We start from the raw sequence: 16,343 nt of genomic DNA on the forward strand, positions 1-16,343 counted from the left end.
GCTGTCTCTCCCATCACGTATCACTGGATCCATTCAGTCTGCTTTCCATCCCATCCACAGCACCTAGAAATTCCTGGTCAATTTTTTATTGCGGTCTCCTATCTTTTGCCTCAAACTTACATAGAACCCTTGGAGTTGGCAAGAGAAATACCGACTCCTCAATCTAGACTGCTTTTGAAGTCAGGTTACATAATAAACTGACCTGCTAACTCACTGTGCTGCTGAGTTACTGTATTTTATTTTGAATTTCATAAAGCTTTATTGTTAACTAAATAGAATTTCTTCACTCAGATGCTTGTGGATCTATGGAATTCTCTATCCCAGAGGACTGTGCAGGCTCAGTCATTGAGTATGTTCAAGGCAGAGATCGATAGATATGAAAGATATCAAGGGATATGAGGATAATGCAGGAAAATGGCATGAGGTCAAAGATCTGCCATGATCTGGTTGAATGATGGAGCAGGCTCGAGGGGCTGAATGGCCTACTCCTGCTCCTATTTCCTATATTCCTAATTACAAATCAAGTGCACCTGCTACTTCTCTTGTTACTGCCAATGAAATTTGCCAATGGGATGACAGATTAAGACAAATCCAATGATGGAGAATTAAGATGTGGCAGTGAACCTGTCTGCCTCTTCCTTTAAGATGCTCCTTAAAACCTACCTCTTTGACCAGACTTTTGGTCACCTGTCTTAATATCCTCTTATGTGGCACAGTGTAAAGTTTTGTCTGATAACATGCCTGTGAAACACTTTGGGCCATTTTACTGTATTAAGGGGGCAATATAAATGCAAGATGCTGTTGTTGAATGTGATGGAGGCTAATTAACTGAGGAAAAGATTTGACCAAGGTGCTTTTTAATTATTTGTCACCAGGTTTTCAGTACCTTGCATTGATTATTGGTGATATTTCCCACACAAATAAAATCACAGCTTCACGCAGTTTGTTGACTATTGGCATTGTTACGGCCATGTGGTGTGATGTGGGTAGTTGCCACTGTTCAACTCCCCACCTGACTGCAGCAAGTGTGTTTTGTTATTAGGGTTTAACCCCTTGGGGTTTTATTTTTCAAATAAACAGACAGTGAGAGGTTTTCTTGCATGTTTAAAAGCAGAAAAATCAATTGTTTATTGATCAATACGCCTTCTCCCGAAATTGTTGCAACTGCATCCACTCATGCATTCGCTCGCTCACACACACACATGCACAAGAAGAGATAGCTAGAGAGAAAAAAGAGAAAGTGACTTTTAGCTGGCGGAGGGGTGGGGAGGGCGGGGTGTGCGGGGAGGTCATGATAATCCTGTTGAGTTCTCTTGGAAATTCGGTGCAGGCGTGAGATGATTGTAGGTGTCTCTCTTGATTGAAAGTTCAGTTGAAGATGATAGATCACTTCTAGTTCACTGCTGTCTAATGTAGATATTTAGGATTCTACAGCAGGTCATGTGCCTTCTGGTTTGCTGGTAAACAAGCTGCTGGATGTTGTTTCTCTTCTCTCTCGTTCTCTCTAGAGTCTCTTTCTCTCGAGGCTGTCTTTTATTAAAGTAAAGCTGTGTTACTTCTCACCTCCTAGTAGGAGATGCTCTGATCTCTTCCTCATGGTGATCTCACAATGGCCCAGGATGTGGCTACTTCACACCTTCTTTGTTTCAGAAGAAGACATTCAATACTGGAATGTTTTAGGATGGGTGCAATTGACACCTCTTAGCTTTGACAATTTTTCCTTCCTCCCTGTCAGACAGTTTGAATCCACAAAGGCCAATCCCTTTTTCCTTTGGTGGCCATTTTGGACCATTATTCACTTTTTAAAATAAAGGTTTATTTTTAAAAGACAAAGTCAGTTTTTTTTAAATAACTCTTCCGAGTTAGTCCATAATTTGTATCATTACACTTCCTGTGTGCATGATAGTGTGCACGTTTGTATTATTAACAAACTTAAGTGAAGTCTTCTACAAAGGTTTAAAGGAAACTGAAACTAAAATTCACTCATCCGACATCTCCATTAACAATTTAGTACCCAATCTATAAAATACAGTAATCTTACACCAATACAAACCATCTTACTATTGAAGTACAGATAATTAATTGAACGTTGTTACCACAACAACAGACTTTCAGCAGGCTGCAATCTCTGGGCCCCACTTCTTTGGACATTCTGCTCTGTGCATTTGCAGTGCATTGTCGTCTGCTACAGTGAGATTTTTTTTAAAATCCTACATTTTCATGGATATAGTTAAATCAGGGAGGAACTGATACAACAAATACTAATTGCCTTTTCACTCCAACTCTGTGTCTCATTCCAGTCTAGAATGATGGAATGGAAGATTGCTGTCCCTGCTGATTGTAATGTAGCATAGTTCTTATTAGTTTCAATCAGCTTCCAAAGGGTACAGATCCAAAAGAAAAGCTTGCATTTATATAGCACCGTTCATAATCTCAGTATGTCCCAAAATTTATGGTCAATAAAATATTTTTGAACTACAGTGTAATAATGACCAGATAATATGTTTTTGTAATGTTGGTTGAGGGATAAATATTGGCCAGGACAATGGGCAGAATGCCCCTGCTTTTCTTCAAAACAGTGCCATGGGATCTTTAAATATCCACCTGAGGACAGATGGGGCCTTGGTTTAACATCTCATCTGAAAGATGGCACACTCACTCAGTAGTGTCAGCCTGACTTTTGTGCTCAAATCTCTGGAGTTGCATTTGAACCCACAACCTTTTGACTCAGAGAGTGGACTTACGCTGCCATCTGTTCTGTGTGTTATACCTAACCTAGAATACTTGATGCTCACGCTTGGTGACAAAAGCGGAAAAATATTCCATTCCCCGGCGCGCACACACACTCTTGATCAACTCTTCAGTTGTATTTCATTAAGAAACCAAGTCGCGGCAGCCATGATCGGTGATGCAATCCCCAGCCCGTTATTTCTAAAACAAATAAGGGACTTCTTTACAACCAAAGAAATAAGCCCTAGCGGGGGTGCTAAATGTAAAAAGTGGCTGTATTCCTACAAAGGTTACAACCAGTGAGTTTGAGAGGAAGGAGGTGGTTTTCACTGCTTATCCCGCTCATGTCTCGCTGTAACAAAGCGATGGTAACAAGACTGGAGCAAGAGGAAGGGGCGGAGTAGCAGCGCAGTGAGGAATCCTAGTGAGCGGAATAGTGGGAGCACCGACTGCCTCTGAAACCGCAGGCGAACCTCCCTATTGTATTCGAGCGGACCCGCCTTTAATAGCGGAAGATATCTAACCATAACGTGTAGACAGATATATTTAGAATTATTATTTTTTCCTCCTTCCAGTCGTGTTGGGGATTCTGGCGGAGGTTGAAATCGACAGGGCGACGTATTTCCTCTGGCCATTTTAAAATGTTGAATTATTGCAGGTTTTTTTAATGTCTGAGTTTAGTTCCCCGGTTAATTGGAGCCTGTTTTATTTCAAGAATGAATTCCAGATGTTTCTGGAGGAGAGCGCGGCGTTGAGTCTCAGTCAGTGCCAGTAACCAGACCAATCCTATTGACTTTGTCCTGCTTTTCCCCTCTCCCTTTTTCTCACTTTCCGTTTTCAATCCCATCTAGGATTTAAAAAAAATATATTTCTGTGAAATATAAATAATTAAGTAGCAAAATGGACGGGTTATCGAAAAAGAATGAGAAGTTAGAAGTCCCAGAAGAGGAAGAAGTCGATCCGAGAATTCAGGTAATTGTTTTGTAAAATGTTTGTTTAAATGGTCGGTTTTGTGGTTTATTACTTATTGCAAAGCTCCAGTGCTGTGGACAGGTTTTGTTGTAAAGCTTCACTGCATAACCGAAAGAATGTTAAATGCAAGTTGCTCAGGGATGGGAACCACAGTGTTAGATTCTGTCTGTGTAAATTACAGAAAACCCCTGTATTATATAATCTACAGTAAGGCACCCATATTGTAATCTACTGTATATCTACAGTATTATATCCCCGGTATAATTACTCAGTATTAGATTTGACGGTGTCAAAGAGAGATAATTTCCCAGGAATTGAGCCCTCTATTTTATCCATCAGGGAGAGAGGCTGCCTTTTTTGCAGAAAGAAATATGCTATTTATTTACAAATATCTCAAATACCGTTGCTCATGTTTAAATAATTTAACAGCCTGTCCTAAACTGGTATTAGCTGTGATATTGATAACTGCATTTTTGAAATCGTCTGGCCCTCTTTCTAACCCTGTGTCTCTCTATGCCTCTCTGACTGTCTACCTCTTTGTCTGTCTATCTGACAGTCTGTTTATCTTAAAGCTTTGTGGCACATGTGAACAATGTTTTTTTTTCCCCCTCAGTAATTTAGTCAGAATTTCTTTCTAATTAGACACTTTATATTAGCTATTCACTTATAAATTGCACAAGCCCTTTCTGCCCAACCACACTGCAGCAAAGAAATTTGGTGATGCAGCTACATAACATATCATTTTTCTCAGCACTTGGTTGATCATGGAATACAAAAGCTCTCTGCTATAAATTCTCAGTAATTGGTAGAGGTGGAAACCACTGATTGCTTCCTGGGCCCAGATTGCACAATTGTCATCTTAAAAAAAAAACTTTTTTTGTGAACAACATGCATTTTGCAGTTTGGGCAGGCCTTCTGTCATTTATCTGTGGTGCTCTGTTTTCAGGGTTTTGATTTTTCCTGTTGACTTTGCCCAGTGCTCTCCATGCAGAGCACAAAGTCATTCTGGTTTTAAAAATCTGAAATTAAAAAGCTGGTATGCATAAAAGTAACCGGAAAGCTGTCAAATTGTCTTTAAAAAGCCATCTGGCCACTAATGTCCTTTAGGGAAGGAAACCTGCTGTCCTTACCCGGTCTGCCCTATAATGTGACTCCAATGCCACACCAATGTGGTTGAGACTTGCTTTCGCTCTGAAGTGGCTTAGCAAACTCAGTTGTATCACCACCTTCTCAGGGCAACTAGTGATGAGCAATAAATGTCTGCCCATATCCTGCAAATGAATTAAAAATACTGTAACTCCTCATCCCTGGTAACATCCGTTGAATCCTTTTCCATTGATTTAACATCCTTCTTATGGCGGGTTGTCCAAGGCTGTTCATTATATTCCAACTGCAGTCGAACTAAGGTCTCATACAAGCACTTTGGGACGTTATCTCCTCGGATTTGTTTATTTAATTTTGCAGCCTTATCTTGTACTGCCACTAGGAATGATTTCTGCAGTTGCACACCACAACCCTCACTCAAATCTTACCAATTTTCCCTGCTGCTCTTACTTCCAAAAGACAGTACTTCATGTTTTACAACATAACTGTATTTGTCTCCCACTTCCCCACCCTGTTACATTATCTGTGTCCACCTGCAGTCTTTTATAATCTGAAATTAGAACTTGTTATACCCACTTGCCTCAGTTTGGTATTAACAGTGTAGTTACTACAGGGGAACACTAATCAGTGACTTTATTGCTTGCTGTTCCCATCGTGTTCATTATATTCTTCAATAAAAGAACCTAAAATATATAGAACCTTTCATGACCTCAGGATGTCCCAAAATGCTTCACAGCCAGTTAAATACTTTTGAAGTATAGTCACTTTTGTAATGTAGGAAATCCAGGAGCCAATTTCCACACAAGGTTCAACAAACAGCAATGAAATAATGACCAGGTAATCTGTTTTAGTGACATTAGTTGAGGGATAAATATTGGCCAGGACACCAGAAAGAATTCTCTGCTTTTCTTCCAAATAGTGTCATGGGATCTTGTACATCTATCAGAGAGGGTAGACAGATCCTCAGTTTAACATCTCACCCAAAAGATGGCACCTCTGTGTAGTGCATCCTTGGTACTGTACTGGAGTGTCAGCCTAGATTTTTGTGCTCAAGTCTCTGGAGCGAGATTTGAACTCTCAACCTTCTGACTCAAGAGGCAAGAATGCTACCAACTGAGCCAGGGCTGATACCTAAATGAAATAATCTGGATTCAAAATAAAGAACAACTGTAGGGAAAAATCCAACTTCCAATGCCGCATAAGGAGTGAGGCCATTGGAGTTTAAAAGATGCTCTGATAGACAGAGATAGCATTGCTGCGTTACAAAATGTTCTCCACTGTATTTAAAAGATTAACTTAAATCAGTAAAACATTGATATGTTGCCAATTTTTTTTGAAAAAACACAATTGAAGCAAGTTCTGTTTTTAAAAAAAATTATGACCACCCAAATGCCTGCAATTAAGCGAACACTTTCATTTCAGAAAATGTTGGCACTGTTACAAAAAGCATAATTGCAGTTTAATGCTTGATGTTTTCTTGACAATGTTAAGTGATTTTTAATTATGGAATGTGTTGCCTTTTTGTGCAGATGCTGAACGGTTTGGAAATTTTATGTGTTGAGAATAAGATATTTTAAGCCTTGGTTAGGAACACAGGAACAGAAGTAGGCCAGACAGTTCATTGAGTCTGTTCCAGTATTCAGTGAGATCATAGCTGATCTGTGACCTAACTCCATATACTTGCCTTTGCCCCATATCCCTTAATACCTTTCTTTATCGGAAATCTACCAATCTCAGATTTAAAATTAACAATTGACCCATTAGAAATTTTAGGCTCTGTCCACTACTCCTAGATTCCTCAACCAGTGGAAATAGTTTCTCTCCACCTACCCTATCCAGAGGAGAGTGTTAATAACTTCCACCTTTCATTGTACTCCCATCAAAATTTAATGTAGGTTCAACTGGAAAAGTTAATCAATGCGTCTTGTCTTATCCTTAGGGTAAATATCTTATTCCCTTTAACTACTGCTCCAACTGATTTTAGTCTGGTGCTTTTAATTCCAAGGTAAATTGTCCTTGATCTTCAATCACCTAGGCTGGAATTTTATGCCTCCCCACAGAGCAGGTGTGGGGGGGGGGTGCCCTTCCTTACTTGCTCCTGCCTCTGCCACCATTTTAGGTGGGGCAGTGGTGGTGAGAAATGGCTCGCCCAACCCAGGCCAATCAAGGCCCTTAAGTGGACAGTTAACAGCCACTTAAGGGCCTCCGCCCGCCACCACAGGGATTTTACCAATGGCAGGCAGGTGGCCCAGGCCTGAGAAAAGCTGCCTATAAAAAGTAGCCGGCCTTCTGACAGCCTGGGGGTGTGCCCTCCTGATGCCCGATGAGCAACCCAATGCCCAACACAACCCCCGCTCCCCCTCCCCCACCCAGTCGATTTCCCCCCCCCCCCTCCCCCCTCCCTTTGCCTCACTGGAGCCCGACTGATCACCCCTGGCGAGGCCCCAAAAACTTACCTCTTCTCCGTCCTCTCCCTCATCTTGATCTTGAAGCTGGGTTGCAGTCCCAGCAGTAGCCACCATTCCCGGTGGCACTGCTGGGACTAAGAGCTGCTGGCCCGCTGATTGGCCAGCAGCTCCATTAAACAGGACTTCCTGCCTCAATGAGGTGGAAGTTCTGCCTAAAACCATTTAAGAGTCTGGGGACCATAAAATTCAGTCTGGATCCCCAGGCCCGGCGAAGGCGGGATTGCCACCGACTTTTCAGCCGGTGGATGGCTCCTGTCCAACAAGTGCAAAATTCCAGCCTTGGACTATGCCTCTGCTGTTAAGAGGGGTGAGTAGGTTGACTGCTCCTTGACTTCTGCCAATGGCCACTTTGGCCAGCCACTAAGAGGCCTAAGGAATTACTTTGGCACGGCTATCATGTGCAATTTCTGTGCTGTTTCTTCCAGGAAATGCCACAGCCTCCTTTTATTTCCTATGTCTTCTGTAGGGTGATGTTGCAAACACTGTTTATTGACAATTCTTAAGGATTGTTTGCACAATCGAATAGGTTTTTGTGCCACTTCAGGGGCTTTAAGAGTCAGTTGCATAATGTGGGCTAGTTTTGTATGTAGATCCAACTGGCAAGGAGTGGCAGGTTCTCTTACTTGAAGGACTTTACTGAAGCAGTTGGGCATTTACGACAACCCAGAAGCTTTTATTGACTTTGTCGTTTTGTTTTGGAGCTAGCCAATAAATGACCAGATTTGTTGAATTCAGTATGAACTCCTGGCTTCTAGGTTGCTGGTACAGTACGATATCTGTGATGCCTACAGCAGTACATTCTTCAACTTGACGTAGCTTGAATTGGAAATGAAGGGAGTTGCACCTATGTCCCCTATCCTGTGGCACTAAATGCCAGAGTTCTATCACCATACCATCCTATATAATTGAAATAAAATGCCTATCCAGTGAGTCACTGAGGTGGAAAGAACAAGAAGGTCTGAAGTTCAACTGTTGGCATGCTCTGGGTTAGCTGATCTGTGTGGTGGAGGAAGGGGTGCTATAGCTCACTTCATGTCTCTGTGTTATAAGAGGGGATATTAGCCAGGGCTCCTGCTCCTGATCGCTATCTGGAGAACCCTTCTGGATCTGAGAGTGTGTGACATGGTTGAGGATAGGAATTGACTCAGCTGTGATTTTCTCTCCCCCACCATAAATAGCCTGCTAACACTCATTGTCAAGGCTCGCATTTTATCAAAAGGTGCTGTACTCAGTTAAATTCCCCCAAATTTCCTCTTGTTGTCTTTATTCTCCCTGGTTCCCATTTGGTTTAAACCTGCTGTTGCTACACAGTGAGGCAATTATTTTTGTAAACTGTCAATTGCAGCAAGATAAGAAAGGGTTATGTGCTGTATGCAATGCAGTCTTCAGACTGAATTCTTTTCTTGTCTCTGTTTGTGATGCTGTTGCAGGGTAAATTTAACACAAGTTGTCTGTCTCTCATTTACTCCTCACCACCTGTTTAAAAGTGCTGAACACTGAATGAATGATGATAGACAAGTGTAGAATCATCTTTTTCGAATTGGCAACTTGGGTTATATGGTAGATCAGAATGATCTAGTTGCTTCTTGAGTAGGAAGGGTCTTATCTTTGTTTCTGGTGAAGTTTGAAAGACCAGCGCTGCTTGCCCTAAAGTCTAGTGTAGTCTAAATTGGTAAGGTGTTTTAAAAATACCCATATTAAATGTGGTCTATCAGAGCCAAGAAGTTGAGTAAAACCGTGATCTGCTCCACATTTTCTTTGTAGGTTGAGACATTTCTGTTTGGGGTGGATGCCACTGTTTGCATCTTCTGTATTTATAGACTCTATTTTTAAACAATATCTTGGCAGCATGCCATGTTCTCTGTGAGCTTGCAGTCATGACGTCCGCATCACGAGTGTTATGGTGTGAATATCCTTGTAGGTAACCATATAATAGTCTCTAAGCACCAGAATGGACCAATAGGAAGTGGACTAAATTGCTCATTAAATCATATGGTACATGTTAACTAGTAACAAGTACTCTGACATGATTTCAGCTCAGTAATATCATCTCCAAACTCCTCTAAACTTTGACAGTTGAGCATCTCAATTAAATGTCCATGATGTCTCTGAGGTAAACATTATTGTCTATGTATTATAATAACAGATACCTGGAAGTTGGTGACAGGCTGAAAGCTAATTGAGGGTTTTGGGTGGTTATTTATAGATTATATATTATCAGATAGCTAATGTTATTCCAAAATATATATAAGGGGAGATAGAACAAAACCAGAGAATTATAGACCAGAAAGCTTAATGTCAGATATAGGCAAGATACTGGAATCTATACTAAAAGAAGTGATAGAAGAGCATCTAGAGATGGAAAATATAATAAAATAGTTGGCATGGATTCCGAAAGGCTATGTGATGCTTAATTAACCTGATAGAATTCTTTGAAGAGATAAGGAAAAGAATAAACAAAGCTTCTACAAAATATAATAAGGAAAAGAATAGCTAAAGTTAGCATTGGCCCCTTAGAGGGTGAGACTGGGGAGTTAATCATGGGAACAAGGGAATGGCTGAGGCTTTGAACAACAATTTAGTAATCTGTCTTCACAGTAGAAGGCACAAAAAGCATCCCAAGAATAGTATGAAATCAGGAGACAAAAGGGAGGGAGGAACTTAAAACTATCACTAGAGAAAAAGTAATGGGACTAAAGGCTACAAGTCCCCTGGACCTGATGGCCTGCATCCAAGTGTCTTAAAGGAAGTGTCTGCAGAGATAGTAGGGGCATTTTTCCAAAATTCCCTAGATTCTGGAAAGGTTGCAGCAGTTTGGAAAACTGCAAATGTAACACCTCTGTTCAAGAAAGGAGGAAACTATAGACCAGTTAGCCTAGCATCTGTCGTTGGGAAAATGCTAGAATCCATTATTAAAGAGGTAGTAGCAGGACACCTAGAAAATCATAATACCATCAGGCAGAGCCCACATGGCTTTGTGAAAGGGAAATAGTGTTTGACAGATTTATTAGAGTCCTTTGAGGATGTGACAAGCAGGGTGAATAAAGGAGAACCAGTAGATGTAGTGTATTTGGATTTCTAAAAGGCATTCGATAAGTTGCCACATAAAAGGTTACTACACAAGATAAGAGCTCATGGTGTTGGGCATGATATATTAGCATGGATAGAGGACTGCCTAACTAACAGGAGAGTCGGGATAAATGGGTAATTTTCAGGATGGAAAACTGTAACTATTGGACTGCCACAGGGAATCAGTGCTGGGATCTCAACTACTTACGATCCATATTAATGACTTGGATAAAGGGACTGACTATTGTAGCCAAATTTGCTGATGATATGAAGATAGGTAGGAAAGCAAGTTGTGAGGAGGATACAAAAAGTGTCTGCAAAGGGATAGAGATAGGTTAAGTGAGTGGGCAAAAATGTGGCAGATGGAGTAAAATGTGAGGTTTTCCACTTAGTCAGGAAGAATAGAAAAGCAGAATATTATATACATGGAGAGACTGCAGAATGCTGTGGCGTGAGAGACCTGGGTGTCCTTGTACATGAATCATAAAAAGTCAGCATGCAGGTACAGCAAATAATTAGGAAGGCAAATGGAATGTTGGCCTTTATTGCAAGGGGGATGGTGTATAAAAGTAGGGAAGTTTTGCTGCAAATGTACACGGCATTGGTGAGACCGCACCCAGAATAATGTGTACAGTTTTGGTTACCTTATTTAATGAGGGACATACTAGCATTGAAAATAATTCAGAGAAGGTTCACTACCTGATTCCTGGGATGAAGGGTTTGTCTTATGAGGAAAAGTTTAGCAGGTTGGGCCTATACTCATTGGAGTTTAGAAGATTGAGAGGTGATCTAATTGAAGCGTATAAGATTCTGAGTTGGCTTGACAGGGTAGGTTCTGAGAGGATGTTTCCCTTCCTGTGGGAATCTAGAACTAGGGGGCACTGTTTCAAATTAAGGGGTATCCTATTTAAGACGGAGATGAGAAATTTCTTCTCTAAGGATCGTTGGTGTTTGGAATTCCCTACCCGAGAGAGTAGTGGAAGCAGGATCATTGAATATATTCAAGGCTGAGTTAGACAGATTTTTGATTGACAGGGGAGCTGAGGGTTATTGGGGGCTGGCAGGAAAGTAGAGTAAGGCCACAATCAGATCAGCCATGATCTTATTGAATGGTGGAGCAGGCTCAAGGGGCTGAATGGCCTACTCCTGCTCCTATTTCTTATATTCTTCTGTAATGCAGTAGATGTTATATACTTGCATTTTCAAAGGACCCTTGATAAGGTACCACAGTGTTGGTTCATGACAAAGATTATCGCATGTGGAGTCAGGACACAAAAAGCTGAATAGATAGCAAATTGGCGAAAAAACAGAAAGCGGACAATAGAGGTAAAGGGTAGTTATTCAGATTAGAAGGTAGAAAGCAGTGTTTCACAAGGCTTAGTACTGAGACTACTATTATTCATAATTTACATTAATTTGGACTTGGGAAGAAATAACTCTCAATTTGTAGATGATAGCAAACTGGGGGAGGAGTGGCGGTTGCAAGTACAGCTAAAACTGAAGAAGTATGCAACATAATACAAGAAGACATTCAAAAACTTGCAGACTGGAAATTAAAAGTAGCAAATTAACATTAACATAGATAAATGTGAGGTGATGCATGTTGGTAGAAAAAGTAGAAACATCACCTACACATTAGAAAATAAGAAACTGAATAGGTTAGGAGAGCAAAGGAATCGAGGGGAACAGATGAGCACATGATAAAAAGCGACATCGTAGGTCAGCAAAGCAATTTTTAAAAAAAGTACTGGGATTTAATTCTAGGGATATAGAATTCAAAAGTGGGGAGGTTATGTTAAACTTGTAACAAAAACAAGAAATGCTGGAATCACTCAGCAGGTCTGGCAGCATCTGTGGAAAGAGAAGCAGAGTTAACGTTTCGGGTCGGTGACCCTTCTTCGGAAGGCTTTTATGTTAAACTTGTATCGGACCGTGAACAGGCCACACTTGGACTACTGTGCACAATTTTGTTCTCCTTACTCTAAAAAGAACATATAAGCACTAGACTAAGTGCAAAAAAGATTTGCAACGAACAAAAATCAAGCCTGACACTCCAGTGCATTACTGAGGGAGCGCTGCACTGTCGGAGATGCCAGCTTTCGGATGAGGGCCCTGTCTGCCAGCTTGGGTGGTTGCAAAAGATCATGTGGCACTAATTTCGAAGAAGAGCAGGGGCATTCTCCCCAGTGTCCTGGCCAATATTTATCGCTCAACCAACATCACAAAAACAAATTATCTGCTCATTATCATATATATATTTTTAAATTCATTCATGGGATGTGGGCATCGCTGGCCAGGCCAGCATTTATTGCCCATCCCTAATTGCCCTTGAGAAGGTGGTGGTGAGCTGCCTTCTTGAACTGCTGCAGTCCACTTGGGGTAGGTACACCCACAGTGCTGTTAGGAAGGGAGTTCCAGGATTTTGACCCAGCGACAGTGAAGGAACGGCAATATAGTTCCAAGTCAGGATGGTGTGTGACTTGGATGGGAACTTGCAGGTGGTGGTGTTCCCATGTATTTGTTGCCCTTGTCCTTCGAGTTGGTAGAGGTTGCGGGTTTGGAAGGTGCTGTCTAAGGAGCCTTGGTGCATTGCTGCAGTGCATCTTGTAGATGGTACACACTGCTGCCACTGTGTGTCGATGGTGGAGGGAGTGAATGTTTGTGGATGGTGTGCCAATCAAGCGGGCTGCTTTGTCCTGGATGGTGCTAAGTTTCTTGAGTGTTGTTGGAGCTGCACCCATCCAGGCAAGTGGAGAGTATTCCATCACACTCCTGACTTGTGCCTTGTAGATGGTGGACAGGCTTTGGGGAGTCAGGAGGTGAGTTACTCGCTGGAGGATTCCTAGCCTCTGACCTGCTCTTGTAGCCACGGTATTTATCTGGCTGCTCCAGTTCAGTTTCTGGTCAATAGTAGCCCCTAGGATGTTGATAGTGGGGTATTCAGTGATGGTAATGCCGTTGAATGTCAAGGGGAGATGGTTAGATTCTCTCTTGTTGGAGATGGTCATTGTCTGGCACTTGTGTTGAGCGAATGTTACTTGCCACTTATCAGCCCAAGCCTGGATATTGTCCAGGTCTTGCTGCATTTCTGCATGGACTGCTTCAGTATCTGAGAGTCACGAATGGTGCTGAACGTTGTGCAATCATCAGCGAACATCCCCACTTCTGACCTTATGATTGAAGGAAGGTCATTGATGAAGCAGCTGAAGATGGTTGGGCTGAGGACACTACCCTGAGGAACTCCTGCAGTGATGTCCTGGAGCTCAGATGATTGACCTCCAACAACCACAACCATCTTCCTTTGTGCTAGGTATGACTCCAGCCAGCGGAGGGTTTTCCCCCTGATTCCCATTGACCTCTGTTTTGCTCAGGCTCCTTGATGCCATACTCGGTCAAATGCCTCCTTGATGTCAAGGGCAGTCACTCTCGCCTGACCTCTTGAGTTCAGCTCTTTTGTCCATGTTTGAACCAAGGCTGTAATGAGGTCAGGAGCTGAGTGACCCTGGCGGAACCCAAACTGAGCGTCACTGAGCAGGTTATTGCTAAGCAAGTGCCACTTTACTGATGATTGAGAGTAGGCTGATGGGGTGGTAGTTGGCCATGTTGGACGTCTCCTGCTTTTTGTGTACAGGACATACCTGGGCAATTTTCCACATTGCAGGGTAGATGCCAGTGTTGTAGCTGTACTGGAACATCTTGGCTAGGGGCGCGGCAAGTTCTGGAGCACAGGTCTTCAGTACTATTGCCGGAATATTGTCAGGGCCCATAGCTTTTGCAGTATCCAGTGCCTTCAGTTGTTGCTTGATATCATGCAGAGTGAATCGAATTGGTTGATGTCTGGCATCTGTGATGCTGGGGACTTCAGGAGGAGGCTGAGATGGATCATCAACTCGGCACTTCTGGCTGAAGATTGTTGCAAATGCTTCAGCCTTATCTTTCGCACTGATGTGCTGGGCTACCCCATCATTGAGGATGGGGATATTTGTGCAGCCACCTCCTCCAGTAGTTGTTTAATTGTCCACCACCATTCTTGGCTGGATGTGGCAGGACTGCAGAGCTTAGATCTGATCCGTTGGTTATGGGATCGCTTAGCTCTGTCTATCGCATGCTGCTTACGCAGTTTGGCATGCAAGTAGTCCTGTGTTGTACCTTCACCAGGTTGACACCTCATTTTGAGGTATGCCTGGTGCTGCTCCTGGCATGCCCTCCTGCACTCTTCATTGAACCAGGGTTGGTCTCTTGGCTTGATGGTAATGGTAGAGTGGGGAATATGCCGGGCCATGAGGTTACAGATTGTGGTTGAGTCCAATTCTGCTGCTGCTGATGGCCCACAGTGCCTCATGGATGCCCAGTTTTGCATTGCTAGATCTGTTCTAAATCTATCCCGTTTAGCACGGTGATAGTACCACACAACACAAGGGACAGTATCCTCAATGTGAAGGCGGGACGTCATCTCCACAAGGACTGTGCGGTGGTCACTCCTACCAATACTGTCATGGACAGAAGCATCTGCGGCAGGCAGATTGGTGAGGACAAGGTCAAGTATGTTCTTCCCTTGTGTTGGTTCCCCCACCACCTGCCGCAGACCCAGTCTAGCAGCTATGTCCTTTAGGACGTGGCCAGCTCGGTCAGTAGTGGTGCTACCGAGCCACTCTTGGTGATGAACATTGAAGTCCCCCACCCAGAGTACATTTTGTGCCCTTGCCACCCTCAGTGCTTCCTCCAAGTTGTGTTCAGCATGGAGGAGTACTGAGTCATCAGCTGAGGGAGGGCGGTAGGTGGTAATCAGTAGGAGGTTAGCTTGCCCATGTTTGACCTGATGCCATGAGACATGGGGTCTGGAGTCAATGTTAACTCCCAGGGCAACTCCCTCCCTACTGTATAGCACTGTGCCACCACCTCTGCTGGGTCTGTCCTGCCGGTGGGACAGGACATACCCGGGGATGGTGATGGCATTGTCTGGGACATTGTCTGTAAGGTATGATTCCGTGAGTATGTCAGGCTGTTGCTTGACTAGTCTGTGGGACAGCTCTCCTAACTTTGGCACAAGCTCCCAGATGTTAGTAAGGAGGACTTTGCAGGGTCGACAGGCCAGTGTTTGCCGTTGTCGTTTCCGGTGCCTCGGTCGATGCCGGGTGGTCCGTCCGGTTTTATTGACTTTGTAGCGGTTAGGTACAACTGAGTGGCTTGCTAGGCCATTTCAGATTCATGTAAGAGTTAACCACATTGCTGTGGGTCTGGAGTCACATGTAGGCCAGACCAGGTAAGGACAGCAGATTTCCTTCCCTAAAGGACATTAGTGAACCAGATGGGTTTTTACAACAATCGACAATGGTTTCATGGCCATCATTAGACTAGCTTTTAATTCCAGATTTATTAATTAAATTCAAATTCCACCTTCTGCTGTGGTGGGATTCGAACCCATGTCCCCAGAGAAATACCCTGGGTCTCTGGGTTACTAGTCCAGTGATAATACCACTACACCACCGCCTAATGTACTGATGACTCAGTACTCTTCCATGTTGCTGTTTGTGGGAGTTTTCTGTGCACATACTGATTGCTGCATTTCCTACTTTACAACAGTGACTACACTTCAAAAGGACTTCATTGGCTGTAAAGCAATTTGGGACATCCGGTGGTCATGAAAAGTGCTACGTAAATGCAAGAATTTCTCTTTTTTTTTAATGGTACAAGAACTGAGCGATTCGAGCTATCAGGAAACATTGAACAGGTTGAGGCTTTTTCTTTAGAAACAAAACAGAGAGGAGACCTGATGGAGGTCTTTAAAATTATGAATGGGTTTGACTGGATAGATGTTGAGAGAATCCAAAACTAGAGGTTATAAATACAAGATAGTTACTGATAAATCCAATAGGAAAATAAGGCAAAATGTCTCTATTAGGTCTGATTAGAAAGTGGAGCTTGCTACCCCAGGATGTTGTGGAGGCAAATAGCTTAGATGCTTTCAAAAGGAAACTAGGTGAGCACACGAGAGAAAAG

The 16,343-nt window shown here is 42.8% G+C and overlaps 1 protein-coding gene across 4 annotated transcripts in view; it reads left to right on the top strand.

Annotated features, from left to right (window-relative positions):
• Positions 1-2,986: 2,986 nt before the first annotated feature.
• LOC137383320 (SH3 domain-binding protein 5-like) overlaps positions 2,987-16,343 on the top strand; it is a 65,538-nt gene continuing 52,181 nt past the window's right edge. Inside the window, exons 1-2 of one of the 4 annotated variants that reach the window (XM_068056003.1) lie at positions 2,987-3,029; positions 3,582-3,702. In XM_068056003.1, the coding sequence (XP_067912104.1) occupies positions 3,631-3,702 (72 nt within the window). In that variant the 5' untranslated portion in view covers positions 2,987-3,029; positions 3,582-3,630. Of the gene's footprint in view, positions 3,030-3,105; positions 3,703-16,343 lie in introns of those variants that run through there. The other 3 variants (XM_068056012.1, XM_068055993.1, XR_010977382.1) reach the window with 3 other exon arrangements.

The sequence above is a fragment of the Heterodontus francisci genome, chromosome 2, assembly GCF_036365525.1.
Source record: "Heterodontus francisci isolate sHetFra1 chromosome 2, sHetFra1.hap1, whole genome shotgun sequence".
Lineage (NCBI taxonomy): Eukaryota > Metazoa > Chordata > Chondrichthyes > Heterodontiformes > Heterodontidae > Heterodontus > Heterodontus francisci.